General features: G+C 47.9%; 1 protein-coding gene across 1 annotated transcript; it reads right to left on the reverse strand.

Annotated features, from left to right (window-relative positions):
* Positions 1 to 1,550: 1,550 nt before the first annotated feature.
* Positions 1,551 to 6,011, reverse strand: LOC142577939 (uncharacterized). Its single transcript, XM_075687377.1, has 2 exons — positions 5,021 to 6,011; positions 1,551 to 1,836 (listed from the first exon to the last, which is right to left on the reverse strand). Exons 1-2 carry the CDS (start codon positions 5,776 to 5,778, stop codon positions 1,746 to 1,748), a joined length of 849 nt encoding a protein of 282 aa, XP_075543492.1. The 5' UTR covers positions 5,779 to 6,011; the 3' UTR covers positions 1,551 to 1,745.
* Positions 6,012 to 21,279: the final 15,268 nt, after the last annotated feature.

Consider the following 21,279-nt stretch of genomic DNA (forward strand, 5'->3'; position numbering starts at 1 on the left):
AGTCGAGCGAAAACGAAACCGTTCGACCGCCGGCGTCGTTGTCAAGAGTGATGTCAGTTTTTTTCGAAAAAAAAAATAACTAGAAAAGCAACATTTTCTTTCGTCCTATAAGGCAATACAATGATGCTTTTATAACGAGTGGTGAAGTACTAGTGACTGAATTTAAATGAAGAGTGCCTTCGTCGTCGGGCGAGTACGTCAATGTCCAGGGGGAGCCTCTAATCGTGTCCTGCATTTACATCAACTTCTCGATTACTAAGGCTTTGTTCGCGATAATATTGACGCCTTAGAGATTTTCGAGCACTAATCTGTCACTTTGGCTTAATATTTGCCTTTAGTGACCCTTTAAAGTGGATGGAAGCGTTAACCGCTCAACAGTCAAGATGAACAAGAGACGTTTAGAGAGCATTGGCGAAAAAAAAAAAAAGATACTGCGAGATATTCATAGGACCGGGACCGTTACAGGCATAGGTAACGACACGAGGTATATTGTAGAAATTGCAGGGAAGAAAAAAAAAAGCATTAAGGAGCTGCAGACAAAACGCGAGTCTGAGGAGCATGTATAGCATACCTGACTAACTCACGCAGGCTAGGTGAATATTTGTCACTGCCCCGTTTCGAAGGAGGTGCCAATAAATCATTATCCCAGTGCAGCGTCAGCAGACGCCTCTGGTCGCAGACGCGGCATATCGAACGACCAGGAGCTCAGCTCCTCATGGATAACCGCACGGTGGTACCGCATCACAGTGCGGTTTTTACTACTGTGTCAGGCAGCGCTATGTTCGGGATTGGTCCGAGAAAATGGTTATACACGAAGAAATCTTAGTTCCCAAAAAAAGCTGAACGCTTTGAAAGCTGCTGCTGCTGCTACCCGAAGCCACACCTGCTGAAGGAGCCAGAATGGCGGCGAAACATTGAATTTGCAAGAAACCTTCTCGGTTGGACATTGTGTAACTAGTCTGATTCCCCTAACGCTCCCTATGCACCTCGACAGCTGCACGAGATGAGACTGACGGGGAACTGTCGGCGATAGTGAGCGCTCAGTGGCGTTAGCTTGATCACCATGGCCGCGTCGGAACGAGAGCTTTGTGCTATAGGGTTGCCGCGCACCTTTACGTTTGCTGTTCATTCCGCTCAGACGACTGTGTACACACAGCGTAGTCTGAATCATACACAATGAGTGCCGCAGTGGCACAACAAACCCCACGTTCAGGCAGACTTGTAGTGCACACGGAGACGTTGCGAAGACTTGCCCGTTCTTCTGCACTGTTCAGGAGAGACGCGCTCGATTGGCACAGTTTCCGAGGACGGCCCTCTGTGGGACCGCCGCTCGCTATCAAATGGCCGAGTGAAGTCCATAACAATTCTTGGACATTACAGGGTACTTCTATGGATAACACATGTATAGCGCACATGAGAAACAGGGCAGTACTGCCCTGTTTCTCTTTGACGCTTTGTTGCCGAAAAGGCGCGCAATGCCGTTCTCGAATTCCGTTCCTAGCTGCGGCATGTTCTTGAATGGGGAAATAGAATACATGGATATACGGTGCGATTAAAAGCGATACTTTATTTTCGCGTTCATTTGGATAAGTGTGGTTATCTTCGTGGACGAAAATGTACGTTTACAACTAAAATGTGCGACAGAGGTCGCACGTCACCGGTTGTCTCGAGTCACTGTAGACGTTCCCGCCGTTTACACCAACTCTACGTCGTCGTCGCGCACGTGTCTGGGCGAGCGCTGACCATCACTGACAGTGCGAGTAGATTGAGGTGCAGTTCAGGCCTGCCATTCCTTCGCGAATGGCACGCTCGTACTTGAGCCCATGGAGGTAATCGCTGCAAGGGAGAAAAAAACAAAAAACACATCAGGCACTTAAAGCATGAAAAAAGAAAGAATGCGAGGACATGCATGACTGGAAAAAGCCTCCACTGGGAAGCCGGGCGCTCTAGCGCCTCCTCTCCACACTAACGGCTCTATCGTCGAGCGGTACACATTCTGCCATTATCCTCTATACCTACACAACTGCAGTTTTCATGCGGAATTCTGTGGAAAAAGTGACGACGCGAAGCGAAGGGCAGTGACCCAGTTGAGACTGCATCAGTTTATCGAACACGCCGGGTGCGCATCCAATCAACATCGTCGCGCGTTGCCTCAGTTTGCAGAAGAACACGGCGGAATGTTAGAGCGCGGAACGGTGCAATACGCACAGTGCCGCCGCCAAGGAGTTTTCTTGGCCGAAGACAAGGATCGAGTGTCGAGGAAGGCGTAAACAAGCTCGCTCCCCGGTCACCCATTGCGGAGAAAGTGACGGGACGTCGGGGACGTCCTCGCTCCGGCCTTGATCGCTGCCAGAGCTGGGGCGCCACCGCCATCCTGCCAGCGTGTGCATTTCACCAGTGCCGTGATGGTGCAGTCGGTTGCAGCACCACATACCTACTACAGAGGGCTCAAGATCGGAAACAGCGGAGGTGCCATTGCTTGAAGGGCCCGTCACCAGGTATGGCGATGCATGACACCCATACCCGCCGCAGATAGAGCTTAAATTGCGGACGAAACGCCGTTTGCCCTCCTCTTCGCGGGCGCTGAGCTCCCAGCCGGAGAGCGGACATCAATCGCGCAAGTGCGCCTACGTACGTGGCGGTGCTGTGACGTCACTCGCAGCGACACGTTACTTCGAGGATTATCCAAGGCAACATCAGTTATTTCTTTAACCTGTTGCTTCACTAGACGAATTAACGTTTAGAGAAATAACGAAACATACAAATCGAACGCGTTTTACTTCGTACCGTAGCAAGAGAGATGTACTTCCGTTTCGTCTGCTTGTTCCCACGTCGTGCAGTCGCGCTCGCAGAGAACGAAACTATGTAATTTTCTACCGTGTTCCAGCGCCGCGATTATGGCTCTTTCATCCTCTCACGCATTCCGCAGTGCTAGTGACTGTGGCACTGACTTATACTGCCAATCATGTGTTCTCGTGCAGAACGCGCGCAGAATCGTCCACTGCGCGAGGCGAGACAAACGCAACAGCTCGCGTGCGAGACCGTCACCGGAAGTGCGCCACTCGGCAAAAATCGCCGCGCTCAAGGGAGGAAGAAAATGGAAGGCGAGGCCCGTGGCGTATTAGTCACGCGATCCTCCGGCATGGTAGAACTCGGGGCAGGAATTTCGCTTGCGGAGTTTAGACGGGGCGATTGGAGAGAGAGAGTATACGTTGGCGATGACGCTGCCTCCTGAAATCATCGGTGCGCGGCACTTGAAATATTTCTATATCTGCTATTACCGAACTAATTGAAAGAATTCTGGCAGCAGAACGCTCATTAAAGGGCACGTATAATTTCCAGCGTACAAGTGGTGGTGAAGGGGCCGGCCCTCTAACAGTTTTTAATTTTGCTACGAAGCTTACCGTTGTCATGGAATCATATGCCAGCCTTAGCGCCGCGACCAAGCAAACGAGTACAGCTGTTCTCGCCTCCTGCGTTTGCCGCACTACAACCACCTGCAGTGGCCGATCGCACCGTGCGATTCGATGGCAGCAGCCGAGACGTGCGTGTAGAGTCCTACGGCTATCATTAGTCATGTGTTCACTATAGAAGAAATTAACAAAAGGGCCAACTGGGCATGCTTGCGTAATTAAGGTTACAAAAGCGCGGAAAGATGAGACTTCTGAAGAACGCAGCGCGAGCGCTCACTATCACATGAAAGGATTGGGGTCGTATGGTAATGTAAACACGAGCAACAGTGCTTGTGGTGCCGTCTGGTGATGTAGAGCTAACCAGAGCGCACGAAACTATTGCGCGTCGGCAGAATACATACGTAGCTGAAAAAAGAACACCACAAGGTGTCGCTACCAGCACCGTCATTTTATACTATTTTCGTCACTGCCTCCAGTGTTCCGGTATTCTGCAAAGCGCGACCACAGGCTAAAACTAGCCCATAATGCCCCTATATAACAACGTGAGGCCACTTTGTATTCGTGAATGGCAAGTTTCGCCACGCGGTTTTAAGACAGCTAAATAAAAGAAAGTACCTCGGTAATATTGGCGTTAAAGCCACACATCGCGACCTTGCCGTCTACGACAAGAAACTACCTATCAAGTATACGTAATCTCTAATTACGCCTCGTGTGTATATAGGGTTCTTGCGACACACGCGTGCAATCACAGTTGCTCGGTGACTGTCATGACACGGTGCTTCAACTGCTAGCCCGAAACGGTCGCACGTCCTCGGCTGAAGAATATAGTTTGAGAACTATAAAGAGCAACACGCGGCAAGAGAAGGATTCACATACATTTTCGGGTTCGAGTGAGCTCCCATGGGCCCATATTGTGCAATCACGATTCGACCGACGCCCCTAGCTGATTACGAACAGCGCTAGCGTTCGTAATCGACCTGTTGTGTCGCTAACAAATTGAAAAGCTGAAAATTAAATTATGGGGTTTGACGTGCCAGAACCACCAACTGATTATGAGGCACGCCGTAGTGGAGGACTCCGGAAATTTAGACCACCTGGAGTTCATTATCGCGCACCTAAATCTAGTACATGCACGGGTGTTTTCGCATTTCGCCCACATCCAAATGCGGCCGTCGCGGCCGGCATTTGATCCCGCGACCTCGTGCCTATAGCAGCCCAACTCCATGGCCACGAAAAGCGGAAAATTGTGCCAGTGCCTGCAGTGCACACGCAAGCCAGAAGGTCGGCAAAAAGCCCATTTGAGTGTTCTGGGGAAACAAAGGAGTTGCATAAAATGAACACCTAAATCAGTTAAAAGTCGCAAGACTAAATAAAGCAATTGAGGCCGAGTTATTCAATTAGCAAGTGTTAGCGCGCGTGGCATCGGGAGAAATAGCCGGACAATAACTGCATACTATATATATAGATACCACACCCATTTTTCTTTGACAGCCAAACAAAGAATGCAATTCAAATGACCACGCTGATACAATTCGTACGCACCCGGCTTACCGGCCCTTTATCCGACAGTTGAAAATTTCGAGTCGCCGTGAAAGATGCAAACTCACCTTAGATAACTCATGAGCATCACGCTCACAGGATAATCCTTCACGAGCCTCGAGACCGAGTCGCACACCTTGAACGGGGCACATTTAGCGGACATGTTCGGTTTCTTGGAGGAGGCCACACGTTTCGTTGACCAGACGCCCTCGGGCGCTTCCGAGGGCAGCGGCGAAACCGTCGGCTTCTCGGTCGTCGAAGCCGACGTCGCAGCGGTGGCGGGCTCGGTTGTCGCGGCGGTTGACGCACCCTCCGTCGTGGTCGCGACGTTTTCCGGCAGCAACGCGGTCTCCCCCGTCGCCTCGGGAGTCGTCACGACCGGGGCAGCCGCGGACATAATAGCCGCCACCCACGATTCAGGTACGAAGTTTCGCGCCCAGTTCATCACGGCCTCTCCCGCAGGAAAGTGCGGCACTCCGTACGCTGTCGCCCCAGAGTCAGACCTCGCCGTGAAGACCGAGGTCACCTTGAGCAGCGACGCCAGCTGCGGGAACGTGAACAGGGCGACGTACAGGAGGAAGTAAAGGGTCAACAGCACTTCGAACGGCAGGTTGAACACATTCATGGCGCCCAAGACGACGGCCTTGGCCAGAGGCACCAGGACAGCAATCAGCGCTACGGCATAAGGCAGCGCGACGGCGGGCAAGAGAAGCGAGAACGCCTTGGAACCTTCGACGATGACATCGTCGGCGTCGTCAGGCGACCCAAAGGCGGGTACCGCGGCCGTAGTAGCACAGAGCAGCGCAAGCAACAGGAAGCTCTTCATCTCGCAGGAAACTTCGGGCCCTCCGCAGAGCTCGCTTATAAGCTATTTAGCTAGCTGATGAGTCTGAGGAGGCGGTCAACGGAAGGGCAGCGGGACCCTGTGACGAGTGAATCGAGATTCTTATAGACTGCAAGTTGGCAGCCTGTAAACGAACATCCAGCTATTCGCGCGAGTCCTTGAATGGACGAGTCTGAGGCGCCCGAAGCGGCTACCAGACAGATCACGGGTTCTTATGACGCGTGAAAAGATGTTCCCAGCGATTGGAAGGTTGTAGAAGGGCTGAAAGTTATCTGCTGCGGTCGAGGGCGCGGTGGGAGACGCCCATGTTTAAGAGACCAGATGCGATGATAGTGTATGTTTTTTGCTTATCTCCTACTGATATAGGAATAACGCTTGGAAATGAGCGAGGAAAGCTGCGGGCGTGACTCTGTTCAGCGGGCTATTGCTATTCACAGGAAGCCCTCAAGATTTTCCACATGCCGCACAAAAGACAACGAATAAGCTTGAATCGAGAACAGTCGCTCGAAAAGGATAAGTATACTGCGCACTAGCCCTTTGCAAGTATTTGGCCCGTAGCTGCAGTTTTTTCTCGCAGCCCTTGAGGCCTTAGTTACGATGTTAGGACAGCTAGAGGAACGGAGAGCAGATGGTGGAGAATGACGAGGTTCCTGGCATGCTCTTGGTAATCGACTCGCCTGTCAGGATCCTTACAGGTGCCACCTACGTCACCGTGGAATTAGTAGAATCCTACAAATAATTAGGTGTCACCTTGGCTAATGATCCAACCTGGAATACGCATGTTACTAATGTTATTTCATCGGCTAACAAAAACATTGGGATTTCTAAGACGTCACCTTCGCTTTGCTCCATTGCATGTCAATCTGTTAGCCTGTAAACACCCGTGTACTTAGATTTAGGTGCACGTTAAAGAACCCCAGGTGGTCGAAATTTCCGGAGTCCTCCACTACGGCGTGCCTCATAATCGGAAAGTGGTTTTGGCACGTAAAACCCCATAACTTTTTTGTTAGCCTGTAAATTACTGGTAAGAACGAAACTCGAATACGCATTTGCCATCTGGGACGCGCATCAAGCATATCTCGCCAATGCCCTCGAGGCAGTTCAAAATTGCCACCACCAGATATATTCATTCCACATACTCTTACAGCGTCAGCATATCATACTTGAAACAAGGATCTTCCTTATCGCTTCTATTCTTTCGTCGCCGCATTGCTACCCTCTCCCTCTTCCACAGGTTCTACCATTCGACGCTTAATCGACCATCATACATTGTTCCCCCAACGCACCAATCACGACGCATTAGCCATCCCTAGCAGGTAGCACAACCACATTCACGCACAAATACATTTTCAGCCTCATTTTTCTACCGAGCATCTGAAGACTAGAATGGCCTTCCTCATGAAATCGCTGCCGTTCACCTGCTTTTCACAACTTCTTCAAGATGTAACAACGTTTCATTCACAGAATTGAATGCACTACAACACTTGTTTGTATATGTCGCATGCCCACCCCTTATGTAATACCCCTAATACGGGGTCTTTAAGAAAATGAAATGAAGCGAAATTTCATTATTTGGGCGGACAACGTCCAGACACGCGCCTACCCAATGTGTCGGCGGCGTGGTACTTAAAGTAAACTTGAAAAGAAACGTTAGCTCGCTCTATGTTTGAAAATGAGTGTGCTTCTTTAAATCAATGTTTAGGGGGCCGGTGATTAGGCAGTTGTCTTCATGTGCGAATGTGTTCGGAAGGATTAGCTTGATGTAGTCGACGGACGTTTTTCGGTGACGCATGCGCGATTGGTACCACCAATCCTCCCGCTATGCGCACAGCGCATGCGTCTATGTTATCATTTTCAACGGTGATTTTCAACTTTGCAGATTGCGCATCGTGCAGTGAGTTCAAATAAATGTTCACATATCAGTACACCCGCCGCGACAGTGTGCGATTCGCGCATACCGCCTTGCTGTACATCGCTACCCATGAATGGGCGCGGCTTTGATTTACGTTTCTTCAATACGAAATGTGTGTGCCCGATTAAGTATACGTGACCTTGGGCCAAGTACGGACTGCTTTCAACTACTGAGTGTATGTTCAGTGATGCGTTGCTTGGATACAGCTGCTGATCGAATATGTTTTTGTATCGTGCGGACACTGTCTGTAATTTGTGGCGTTGCAAGCGTTACCAATCGTCCACCAGCTCGCGGTACGGGTTGTCGCGAACATTGAAGTTTGTTAAAGGCCGGTCGCTTTTCAGCCTTTGCGAGTCTTTTTCGAAGATCTCGGCTGAGGATTATCTATCCGAGGTGTTAAATCTTCTCCCACCACAATTAAGTCGTTATTGTCTTCTGCATGGCGTGTGCGATACGTCTGCATCCTGTGTGGACATCTGCGTGAGAAAGTGCTCGCTTTCCTGCCCCGGTGAGTCGTTTTGAAGGCCCGGGTTGTAAACTACCCACCTCGGAGGCCATAATTCATTTTACAACGAATGTAGCGAGAAAAAAAGTGATGATGACGACGACGATGATGATTATCATGATGCTTTACCATGTGCCATCTACAAGATTTGCTTGCCTGCTCCAGAAAACATGGCACGTACCCCCTATACGGCGGACTGCCCAAGAAGCTGGCGGGTAAACTAAAAAAAAATATTTTATCTAATCTTGTGTCACTCATTCGCTAAGCATCGGGCGACATTAAATGCATACGCAAATTAGGTATATCGCGTTGTTCTTCTGATGTTGCTGTTGGTAGTGACGCCATGCATAAAATAGTAGTTTTGCGCCTACCTTGTGATTACTGGCAACTCTTCCATTCTGAATGTGTGCCATGTTTGAGGCTCGCAGTCATTATTTTCATGAACGGCTCTTTTAGTGCCGTTGACGCTATTTTTTACGAGCATGACGACGGATAATTGCACGCCAACAGACCGGCACTTTGTGAAGGACACTTGCTAAGCGATGCACACAATTTTACCATCGTCCTCTACAGTAATGCCTGATGTGGCCTCCGAAATAATTTTTGGGTATGTGCCGTGCTCGAGGCTTATCATAGACATTGTGAACATTGTACGCATAACGTTATGATCAACATTTGTACGCCTCCTTCGCGCCTTTTGCGCCGTTTTTGCGAAGCACACCGCCATCTTGTCGAGACAAATTTTATGCTATGCATAGAAATGTAATCCTCGTCCCCGATATAGTATTGCTCGTTCTGGCCTCCGAAATGCATGCATGTATATGCCACGGCTCTCAGAGCCTGTATATGAAGCGCAAAGCCTAGCCTGCACCAATTCCTCAGCGCTGTTGTTACGCAGTAGCTCAACAACAGAGAGAGAGAGAGAGAGAGAGAGAGAGAGAGAGAGAGAGAGAGAAACAAACAAACCCAGCAGCTCAGTGGTTAGCGGGCTCTACTCCCAAATGAACATTGCTTCATTGGCATGGATTCGAATACAAGTGGAGGCGGTTTGTAGATAAAGCCTTCTTTTTGCTCACGTTGTTGCAATGGCGAAGTTGGGGACGTCGAGGTGGCCTGATGACGACAACAATCGCAATTTATATCGTGAATGACGACAAGTTCGACAGCGTCAGAAAATGGATGGACGGACAAGGCAAACCCATTTTTGAGCATTTAAGGGCTGTGGAAGTAGAGGGAAGAGTTTGTGTGAAAATGCGGTGCAAGCCTTGCTGGATCTCGACCCATTGACAAATGGCCGAGGACCACAATAATGCTGTCTGGATACGCATTCTATATACGCATTCTTATTTCTTTCTGCGATGCTTTTTTCCCCCTTTGTAATGATAATAACAACAACAATTTAAAAAAAACTATAGAAGCCACGTTAGTTTTGACAATTGATTAATTCGCTAAGTGTATAGTAGTGAACATAGAAACATGGGACATGTTCAGTGAAAAGAGGTAATTAATTCAAGCGACTTTAGCAGCAGTATTAAGGCGTGTTAAGGTGTCGTCTGCCTTCGCGTCGGCTGCGCCTTTGTTACAGAAGATCACACTTCGGGGACATAATCACAACAACTCGCGGGAGAAAGAACAAAAGGCGACAATAACGTAAGCCTCCGTTCGCCAAGTCCGTCGCAAGTTTGACCTTGCAGCAACGTCTTTCAAGAAAAAGGTACAATTTTTCAAGAAGTTAAAAAAAAATCAAGAGAGAAAGTGACCGATTAAAGGCTGTAAATTTGTTAAAAAACAAGTCCCCATCCTTTAAACGCTGTACCGATATTCTACGCATATGAAAAGGCGGGCGCATTTAAGATAAATACGTACAGAGAAGATTACACGCTCATCCCCCACAGCAATTATCTGCAGCTTGCGAGGCAACCTGGAACAAGAAGGTAACTGCGGTCATAAAATTAATGCTCTGATACCAGTTCTTAACAGAAATACAAGAGTACTTAAGGTATTCTTTATTTTGTATTTTTTATGGGCTTTCTCCTGCAGCAAATAGCTGGCTCCAGCGCAGGCCTTTCACTGACCACGCTTTGTTCTTAATACCGATAGGCGTGTCCCAAGTCCGGTGAGAGGCGCTCTTCAGATTCTAGACTATGCCGAAAGAAAAGATAAGATTAAGTGTGGCTTTCTTACAGCGTCTCAACGTTTGAAAGTTTTTCACACGTCGCGCCACACCCCATTCAATATGCCCAGCAAATAAGGAAAACAAAAAAACCCAAAAAACGAACGATATGAAGAAGAAGCCACTTTTTTTCGGCCACTTTTTCGACTCCCAGCTCATGTACTGCACGATGGGAGCAGTTTTTCGAAGTGGACGCTACCATGCATCTTCCCAGCAGCTTCTTTAGAATGCGACCCGCCGCGTTAGCCCAGTGTTTATGACGTTGCGTTGCTGGGTACGACGTCGCGGGTTCGATCCATGCGGCCCAAAGACGATGGGGGCTGAATGCAAAAAAGAGTTTGTGTATTGTGCTTCGGGGCCACTTTAAGAAACCCGAGGAGGTCGAAATGTAACCCGGAACACTAGCTCCACCAAGACTTGCCTCGTGAGCCGTTCTTCAGTGTGTGGAATCCCGTTCAACCACGCAATTCAATTTCTTTGCCATGTACACAACATCGCCTTCGACCGCTACATAGTTGCTTGCTCCTTAATTTACACCTACGACCTGGTATCACTACAAGTATAGAGAAAACTTATGCCACATTCAAGATTTCGTGGAGATCTAAAGTAAAAAAACATACTTTTTTTTTCTTCTCATAAGGCACGTTTCTCGTCTGTAGATTCAACGTGGAGCCTTCCTTCCCTCTTCCTTCCATCGTCATTGTCACGTGAAGCACTGAGGTCACACGTGACACGAAGAAGAACTATAAAGAACGTCAGGAGCTTCAGCGCTGTAGATCTTTCGTGAGTTGTTGGATTACAACAGCAGCTCAGTCGACCACGTGCAACGCTAAAACAAAATCGGAAGTTGAAAAGAATCGTTCTGGTTCCTTTGTTGCAGAAAGATGTGTGGGACATGTAAAGCGCCCGCATTTTTGGTCGCATAAAAGGTAGCCTCAGTTGCACGAAAATTATCAACATGATGAGTGTCAGAAGAGCGGTTTCTGCCCTGACGAAGACAAGCGGATGCTTTCAAGCCCATTTTTTTAGGATTTTTGTCCGCTGCCCACAACGTCGTTGTCTTCTGATGTTGAAAATAAATTGAAGTACTTATGTCTAAACCTTGGCTGTAGCGACATTCCTTGTTTGAGCACTGCGCAGAACTGAGTTGAGGTTATTTTGAAGTAGTTTGAGTCTAGCTTGTAGAGGGGGAACAGCGTTGTCGGTTGCGGGAGGCTTTAAGCCTTTGTCCAACGTTTTCCTTCTGATATGCCCTATCAGAGGGAGCACAAGGTCTTCTGAACGATTTATCGAACCCGTTCAGAATGATTCCTCGAATAAGTTCCGGTTTGGGTTCAGCTGTAAGATGACGGAAAAATGACGGTTTGGTTCGGTTCCGGTTCAGCTGATAATAACGGTTGAGCTCCAGTTTTCTGTACACTTCCGGTTCACTTCGACACCCTGGTAACCAGGTTTTAGCAGGTAACGTTTCTGCGTGTAATTTATAGAAAAACGTTTCTGTGCTTGGGGAAAGCGATATCTTACACACTCGCTTAAGTATAAATCATGGCCAGGCCGGAGAACGCAAAGCGGTAAAGGGGCGGGACGGTGGGGGGAGCACGGATATTAAACCATTGTACAGCCGTTACCTCGATTCCGTGTAAACACATTCATTGAAAAACGAACCAAAAGAAAATGAACCACAAGATAAACTTAGTACATAAAACCCCATAAATAGAGACATCCGGAATATCGAGATGACACCTCCACTCTGGGTAGAGCACTGACTAGATTTACTTGCATGAATGATCGGATTATTTGGTGTGGAGTGTCACGGAAAAAGAAACGACATACTATCTGTCGAAAAAAAAAAAAGACGCACTAAGCCAAGCCCGCGTGCACTTACAGGCCTATATATATGTTATGTCACCTTATAGGTTCAAATTTAGAAGATCCCACACAAGTGGTTAATATTCTAAGGAAACGATTAATATAAAAGCTGGCACACTTAAGCGTCTGTGGCATGTAGTATATCTGCGTAGGCGGGAACAGGTTATATGCCGCTGCCCTCCCAAATATGGAAAGGCGGCGTAGAAGAAGAGCATCAGCAAAACTCTGGAGTGCCGGTATTTGTTCTCGCCAGTATAATGTGCATTGAACTTATAAGCGTCTAAAGGAACACCAAAGTATTTCGGTGGCAAGCAAGTCCAATCACTGCCAGCAAAATTACTTGGCGTAAAACGCCACAAACCAAAGACCCAAGCATTTAGATCGATTTGTCTGGGCACCAGAAGCAATTCCGAAGTGTTCAGTTAATGATAGTACTTTGGGGACGCTGGTTTTGTCAGTACAGAAAAAAAGGCAAGACCCTCTGCATAAGCCCATATCTTGAGTTCGTTGCCGAAGATGTTGAAACCCTGACTATCTCTACACTGAAGAACACATGCTGTAGATAAAAGGCAAGTAGAAGTGTCGATAAGGTAGATCCTTGTTTCACAGAAGGAAGCATGGGTACAGGTCTTGAAAGAGTACTACTAACAATTGTGCGAGTAGAACAATTAGTATATCACACGTGAACCCCTTTACAAAGAATTTACCGGAGATTTACATGTTTTAAAATTGAGTCTGAACAGAAAGGCATGGTTAAGCGATAGAAGCTTTCACTGGGTATGGGGCATTGGGCGCGTGCCGCTTTTAAATCGCAAAAAAAAGTTAAATGTTTCTCCCAGTGCTGGGTGGAATCAAACCTGCGCCATAATTGCTGGGATAATCTTCCCTGAATGTATATATATATATTCACGCATGCGCCACGCGCGGACTTCGTGGCGGTTCCGCTAGATGGCGCAACGTGTTGTCTTTGCGGCGGGGATACAGTGTGTCGCTACATTTCTTTGATGCTAATCGTGTTAAGGTCAGCATTCCTTGCGGAATGGGTTTTAACGGAATTTTCATATTTCTTGAGAGTATTTGAAGCTTGGTTTATTTGATATCTCACCATTTTTTTTATAGGCGGGACAAATATTGGGCTAACTTTACCCGCTGCAGGATCTCTGTCACTCGCTGCCACAGAATTGCTTCTTGGCCTTATAACTTTAGTGCTTTATAGAAGTTGAACGATGGATACAGCCGAGTTTGCGCTGAAACTGACTTCGTTGTTCTGAATTGCCTGACGACGCCGCGTCTTGGAAGTAATTCGCATGCACCCAATGTAAGCACCTATTCAATGGGGCCTTTAGAAGACGGCTGGCCACACGGAGCAGTGTAAACACAGCCGAGCTCATAACTGTGAAAGCCGCGAACTCTGCAGTGACGAGAAAAAAAAAATGTCGCCTGCCGCACAGCTTGAAGTATTGACCAACCAGCTAACTGTCTCGAGTCGTCGTTCTGAGCACACGATCCGGAACGGTTGCACCGCCAATGCACTTCGTGCCATGCCGCAAGCCACTATTTTGGCCCGGGCCGCATTTTGGCCGGGCTATTTGCTCTCAGCCCATCACGGCGTCCTCGAAGCGTGCTATAGGGGCGCGGAAATTCGGGAAGAACACGGCGTCCGAGTATAGTTGCGTGCACGGCGCTGCTGATGTGCACGCGAACGGTAGCTCTGCACGCGTTCGAAAAACCAGTGACACCACATTTGAGGAGTGAAGTTCGTTGAATATAAACTGCGAAACAATGCATGTTACAATCTACATTCAAGAAAAGGTCTTAAATAGAAATCACTGTAATGGAACCTCTCACATTGAGTATATGCAGGCGAAAAATAGGCAAGGCGTAAACATGTAATTAAGCAAAAAGGAAAAGCTACATCAAAGCAATGCTAACGCAACACAAAAGAACGTGAGTGCTAAATAAACGGTGCATAAAACTGATTTTATAGGTTAACTGTACGAAACTGTTCGCCATTTGTATGGAATGTGGAGCTAAATGGATACGTCGTAGGTAAACATAGCTCTGTGTGATTTCGGATTAGAATGTAATGAATACGAACAATCGCATTTTACTCTGCATTTCTGTAGGATTGTTATGGTACAGCACCTATGCAGAAACGAGCACGGCAGGTAACGCGAAGATATTGTCCGAAATCGCAGTTCGGATCAGGGCAGTAAAGTTGAAATTCACGAAAGAAATTTATGCTCGCGACACTCCAGAGATAGAATGAGCGTTCTCATTAGGGGACTCGTAAGGGCTGAATGCGACTAAAAGTGGAATTAAAACTTGGGCGAGTGGGTACCGCTGCATTTTTCACGGTGTGCACAGCGACCCACGTGCTGCGGAAATTCACCCTGTCTTTCATTTCTTTTCTCTCCTAGAGTACGTGTGTGCCGTGAACGGCGCCATCAAAGTCACTGCGACTCTCGTGGCGAAGAAACGCCAAGCAGTTGGCAGCATGCACGTCGACGCACTAGGCATTGTGGCCGATGCGTGGAACTGGCGAGACTTATTTAGCGTCGCCCCCCTCCTCCGCGGAGAGCGGTGAAAGGGAGCCCCTTTTTTCCGACTTACCTCCCCCGTAGTTCCGACCTGGCCGTGGGACCTGGTGGAGCCATTACCCACACGCCACGCACGGTCATCATCGTTATCGCCGCGAGAGAGCGCGCCCGCACACACTTTCGTTTTGGCCTGCCGAACGCCGCATCGCAAAGACGCTTCGCGGCTGTATAGAGAATTGCTCTGCATCCGCGCTCTTCAGAGACGCACTCGTGCCATAGAGCTAACGACGGCTTCGCAGCCTTGTCGGCCAGTAAATGTTACCGTGGGCCGGCTTTGAGTGCCCCAGGTATTATGTGCTTCGAAGAGAATATTTGGCGGGAACTCGTCCTCCGTGACGTGAGCGTCCTGTTCTCGGGTCTCCCGCTAACTACACTCTGGTCAAAAGATGTTGTAAGTGAATGTTAAGTTGTAACTGAATGGGAAGGTGCTAGCGGCCCGGTAGCGTGAGAAAGACGAAGACAGGGATAGGAGGTGACAGGACAGGTGCTTGTCCCGTCGTGGTTATTGCGGGGCGCGAAAGGTTCGCTACGGCGAAGGCGTCCCGCGGAGTATACGCGGGAAAGACGGTGCATATGGTTCCTGCTAAGCATCACTTCTAGCGCACGTTTCATTTGGCCTGCCACTTCAGCTGGCCTACTCGAAGTTCTTGAAGTTGTCCGAACAGGTGTCGCAAGGAGCGAAGCTTTACTGTTCGAAAATACTCCGGCATACTCGTATGCTAACTGCATGCACTCGTACTATATATTATACTCGAATCCAACGTGTAACCACGTAGGGGTTCCTCCAGGTTAAATTCTTGTATGATTTCAGGAATGAAGAATCACTGTAGACTACTACAACTATTGCTTACACCCTCACAAAAGCTCAGTAGTCATAGGGTAAACACACCCCTAATTACTGAGGCGAGAATGAGAAATTGGCACGCATGTGCACTGAAAAACAACAACAACAACCCGAATCATCTACTTCACAGTCAGCTAAAGATAAAGTGATACGTCTTTTCAAGCACACATGATGCGCCTCAGATCTGCCTGAATTTCGCCGGCCATAAAAATACCACAGAATTGTCATCTTGTCATAACTTCTTCTAATATGCTTCTGATACTTTTTGTTCAGGCGCATCAATAACGTTGAATTGGTAAATTTGCGCATGCCCAGAAAGATGAAAAAAATAAGGAACGAACAGATTTCCCCCCATTATTGCTGTGAAGCATAGAAATTAAATTTGAACGTAAGCTTCCTCTCCCTCCCATGGTTATCCACGAACTTCCGTATGATGCTGATGGTGCTACCACTAATGCTGATGCGTACTGATGCCTGATACTGATGCTGCTTACCGACAATCCCTTGCGACCTTGATCTACTTACGATTCCTGAATATTCCTGACGAGTTTACGATCTACTGATTCTGTTTACCTATGATACTCGTCCATACTGTGGTAGGGACAGACATGTCCCTAGCACAGTAGTTATTAGGCATCAGTGTTAGTAGTCTAAAATTAAAGGCTAATTGCAACGATGTTTTGGACTGCGTAAAAAAAGCGTAGTTTCAGATACTGTATATACTATAGATCATCGTCCGTGCACAATTTTACGCTTGAAATACGAGTGTATGCGTCATGAGAACTTGCAAAAGTAGATGTCTTTAATACCAAAACTTTAAAGAAGGACCCCTTCCCCGGTGCCTATAGAAGCCGGCCATGATGCATCTTGTCGACGTACCTCGTCGCTTACGACAACTTATTTCGTTTTTGCCAGAACCGTTTTCTATTCCTTAATTTCCGACGCTTGTTCATTTTCTCCGCTGAGGCGCATCATTTTGAAAATGACAAAACGTGGCCACTGTTTGCTGCATTGCAAGCAGCAGGAGGGGCACTCCTCGAACCGACACAAGGCGCCATTTCGAACATAGGTGACGACAGGTACCGCAACATTCGCTGCAGTTGCGATAGTCAAGTGATGGTGGCAATGTCAAGTATACCCGTTGGCACTGCGAAAAGAATCGCTCGCTCATCATGAACGACGATGACGGGCTCTTGATTCGTGTTACGAGAGCAAGTTGTGCAACATAAGCGGGATACAAAGTTAAGACACAGGCACCACAAACGCTGGTGTCTTTAAACGAGGCAACCCAAAGTTACCGCCCGCGACACCAGCGCCGATTGCGCGTCTAGCGGGCAGATTCGAAAGTCTAGGGTCGCTTCCTGTCCCGAGGGAGAGACTTCGTGCCCGTTTGCGTTGGAGCGGGTGCTACTGGCGTTTTCCAGGGTGGAAGGCATGGCCTCGTCATCCCGCTAGCTTGGCACGCAATACTTTTGTGTCGTTCAGTCCCACAACGGCCTTGAAAACACAAAACACCGAGACAAGCAAGTTAAACTGCATAGTACTTCAGGAAAGTTCCCAGATGAGACAAGCACTGAGCTATGCGCGGATTCAAATTGCGTACCTTTATTTTCCGCTGCCTTCTTGTCGTCCGCGTCGTGTGGTAAATCGAGTGGCTCATACGTACACAGCGACAAACTTTTTGTAAGCTTCGTCCGTATACGGGCACGTTCCCTCAATGCTGGCCCGTTTCAAGAAGTGTGCATTAGGACCAGCTGATGAGAAGCATCGGGCGTCTTTCGATCATCAACCCCTGACATTCCCGCGGACTGCCCGAGGTGGTGTTTTCAGCCAATGATAATTGCATATGCGGCGCCATATTGTCATATAAGGCATATATAAAGCAACACAGCGGGAAAAGAAACATTCTATAATCTAACAACAAAAGTGCGAAAAGCATATGTTTATTTCCACTAGATAATTTTTCTTGGATAAACGATGTAATGTAAACACATCGCATATGTGAATTCTTGTGACATATCTTTTTTTATAGCTATACCAGGGTGTCTTAATAAGTTCTGCGGAAAAAAAGCTCCGTTTCCTCACAACAGGGCACTAGGGACCACTGTAAAAATAATAAAAGAAAGAAGTTTAGTGGAAAATTCAATTGCCGAAACTGCGTTTTCTTTAATATTCAGATGAAATGCAATGAATTTTCAGTTATCAGTGGTTTGATACAACTTGCCAGACGTAAACAGAACCCAAGGCGTTCATCACAAACTGGACGTGTGTTTTCTCGATGTACTTACATGATCTTGTCGATTACTATCTCTCTGTTCTGGGTGAAAGGGCAGCTTTCTACATGTTGAACTCTAAGTACTACCCTCCCACTGCCATCCCCTCACCCCTTTTCCCATTTTCCCCCTTTAATGTTCTGTTGGTACCGTTTTTCGCGTAGAACTGCGCGATAACTTTTTAAAAATATAAACACTTTCCGTCATATCACATTAAAACAAAAACCATACGGCAGTCAGTGAGCATATTTACTACCAGCGTAGGCCTCGTGTGGCAATGCACGTTCAGAAATAAAGTTTGCCGAGTTTTGAAATTTACCAACTCGCTTAATAACCAATGTGCAATAAAAAAAATGACAACACATGACGATGGGCCGAGTTCTTTCCCGAGTTTTCTGACGAAAAAGTTTCAGCTGGCTTCAGCATCATAAATCGCTGCACCCGCCGTATTGAGTTAGCAGTGGCCTTTTCGTTTGCGCGCCTGCGCTCCATCCTCGCTATAATTTAATTTGGGCTTGCACGCTCCGGCCGCTCATCTCTATCGGGCGAATATACGATGAACTGATGCGTCACGAACACGCTAGACCAGCGAGTGCTGTGATAGCTCATCAAGCTAGTGTCGATATCCCAGTCCTGATTGAATCTCTGAAAGCAAAAAAAAAAAAAAGATGTCTACTGCGCACGTGTATTACACCGTATTTGGTTCAGCGTTGCCTACACGAAGTATACTTATTGAGAACGCTGCAATTGAAGCGTCCGCCAAAGTGCAAGGAGTGCAACGTGAGAGACGACTCCAATCACTTTTGAGGCGTGCGTCTCCACGTGCTTTGCGCCTTTGATGGCTGCCCTTAAACCTGCTACAAGTTTACGTGGCAGCTCCTTTGATGGCACCGTGGGCTTGGATCTTGGAACGGCGCTGGTAGTGCTTTGTGCGCAACAGACGCACTATTAGCCTTCCTTAGAGACACTGGCCTCCACCCCACACTCACTACTATAAACTTGTTACTGTGTGTGATATGTGCAGGGTGCGTGGTGCTGTGCATGAATGCGTAACCTCAAATGTCATCCTGGTCACATGGAGAAGCACACTGTAGACCAGGCAAACACTTCCAAGGAGTTGCTTGTGCTTAGGCTACGGCGACGACAAAAAGGCTTCGAGACTGGCTCTGCTTTGTGGAAAGTAAGTTACGTGCATTCAAGCGCTCTCGCCTTCGAAATAGCCTGCTTGCACAGCAATGCAGCGTTTACAGCATTTCTGACAATTTGCGAATGTGCCCTGGATGTCTCTTTTCCCGAACGTGTCCAAGGTCCTTCCGCTATTCGAGCTCGATTTAAATAATCGTGTCAAGATGGAGAGCTTTAAGCTTGGGTTTTCAATTTCGAGACGAGAGCGAAACAAGTGGAAGCGAATCCTTACGAATGACCTGTCTTTCACGTCCAGGGCCATCAATATGCGGGCGAAATTAAGGTGTACGGGTACGACCTCGAAACGAAGCAACAGTAGTAGCTGTGGAAAAACCTGATGTCTACACGATTGAAAAAAAAAAAAAGAGGGTAGGAACGTCCACGCGCAGCCCGACAAATTGCATAGACATCGCGTTTTTCTGCATTCATGGCATTCGGCAACAGAAATTCATAGCGAGCTACCATACTGCCGCTTAATTGAACTTCTTCGGCAGTATTGATAGAGGTTTACTAAACATTGTTTCTGGGCACTAGAAGGGACATGGGAAGGAACATCGCTGTCACGTCATTGGTCTTGTGTTGTGCGTGCACAAAAACTGCTATTTCTTGCAGCTGGTACTCGGCGTTTTGTATGCGTGCGTGTGCGTGTGTATGTGGGCTATGGGGATGTCAAAAAGGCTTCGAGACTGGCTCTGCTTTGCAGAAAGTAATTTGAACCACGAGTAATGAACCACGACCAACTCGCCCAAGCCTCTACCGTAATAGTTGTATGCCGCACGATGACAAGGCACCCTGTCGCATATCACTTCGCACACGTGAATTTCTCGCCGTAAACACGATGGTTTCCGCCCTACTCGTCAGATACGTATACGGCTCCCGTTCAAATCAGAACCAGTCTCGAAACTTTTTGATAACGCCACGTACTTCAGAATTGCATCCTGTGCGCTTCACTCGGTGTCCGATAGCTTTGCTGTGCAGCAGGACTTGAAATATTCGTCCCATTTTGTCTACACCTCACCTAGCTGTCTTATTTCTTTCCTTTGCTGTAGGCGTTATCCTAGCACATTTTCGTCCCGCTCGGTTAAGGAAGAAATGATTCAGGAAGCTAAATTTACCTGCACTGTACTTCTATATTTACAAAAATAATAGGTTTTACGTGCCGAAACCCCGATCTCATTATGAGGCACGCCGTAGCGGGGTATTCGGGAAGTTTGGGCCACCTGGAGTTCTTTAACGTGCACCTATATCTAAGCACATAGATGTTTTCGCATTTCGCCTCATCGAAATGCGGCTTCCTTGGCCGGGATTCGATGCCGCGACCTCGGGCTTTAGCAGCCCAACACCATAGCCACTAAACAACCACGGCGGGTGTACTTCCATATTTACATGAAACTACCGAGTGGCAAAGAACAGATATCCCAGACAAATTTTATTCTGTGTACGTTGAGGGTATGTTCTGTGCCCTGTGCGTATTATTTCATTTATACCAGCTCACAACGCTCCGTTCGTCCGTCCGTCCGTCTGTCCGTCTGTCTGTCCGTCTGTCTGTCTGTCTGTCTGTCTGTCTGTCTGTCTGTCTGTCTGTCTGTCTGTCTGTCTGTCTGTCTGTCTGCCCCTGTCTGTCTGTCTCTGTCTGTCTGCCTGCCTGTCAGTCTGTCTGTCTGTCTCTGTCTGTCTGTCTGTCCCTGTCTGTCTGTCTGTCTGTCCCTGTCTGTCTGTCTGTCTGTCTCTGTCTGTCTGTCTGTCTGTCCGTCTGTCTGTCTGTCTGTCTGTCTGTCTGTCTGCCCCTGTCTGTCTGTCTGTCCCTGTCTGTCTGTCTCTGTCTGTCTGCCTGCCTGTCAGTCTGTCTGTCTGTCTCTGTCTGTCTGTCTGTCCCTGTCTGTCTGTCTGTCTGTCCCTGTCTGTCTGTCTGTCTGTCTCTGTCTGTCTGTCTGTCTGTCTGTCTGTCTGTCTGTCTGTCTGTCTGTCTGTCTGTCTGTCTGTCTGTCTGTCTGTCTGTCTGTCTGTCTGTCTCTGTCTGTCTGTCTGTCTGTCTGTCTCTGTCTGTCTGTCTGTCTGTCTGTCTGTCTGTCTGTCTGTCTGTCTGTCTGTCTCTGTCTGTCTGTCTGTCTGTCTGTCTGTC

The sequence above is a fragment of the Dermacentor variabilis genome, chromosome 4 (assembly GCF_050947875.1).
Source record: "Dermacentor variabilis isolate Ectoservices chromosome 4, ASM5094787v1, whole genome shotgun sequence".
NCBI lineage: Eukaryota > Metazoa > Arthropoda > Arachnida > Ixodida > Ixodidae > Dermacentor > Dermacentor variabilis.

Coding starts and splice junctions, on each gene's coding strand:
- LOC142577939 (XM_075687377.1), bottom strand. CDS start 5,778: ATGAAGAGCTTCCTGTTGCTTGCGCTGCTCTGTGCTACTACGGCCGCG. Junction 1,837..5,020: donor ATGCTCATGAGTTATCTAAG/GTGAGTTTGCAT, acceptor TCTCCCTTGCAG/CGATTACCTCCATGGGCTCA.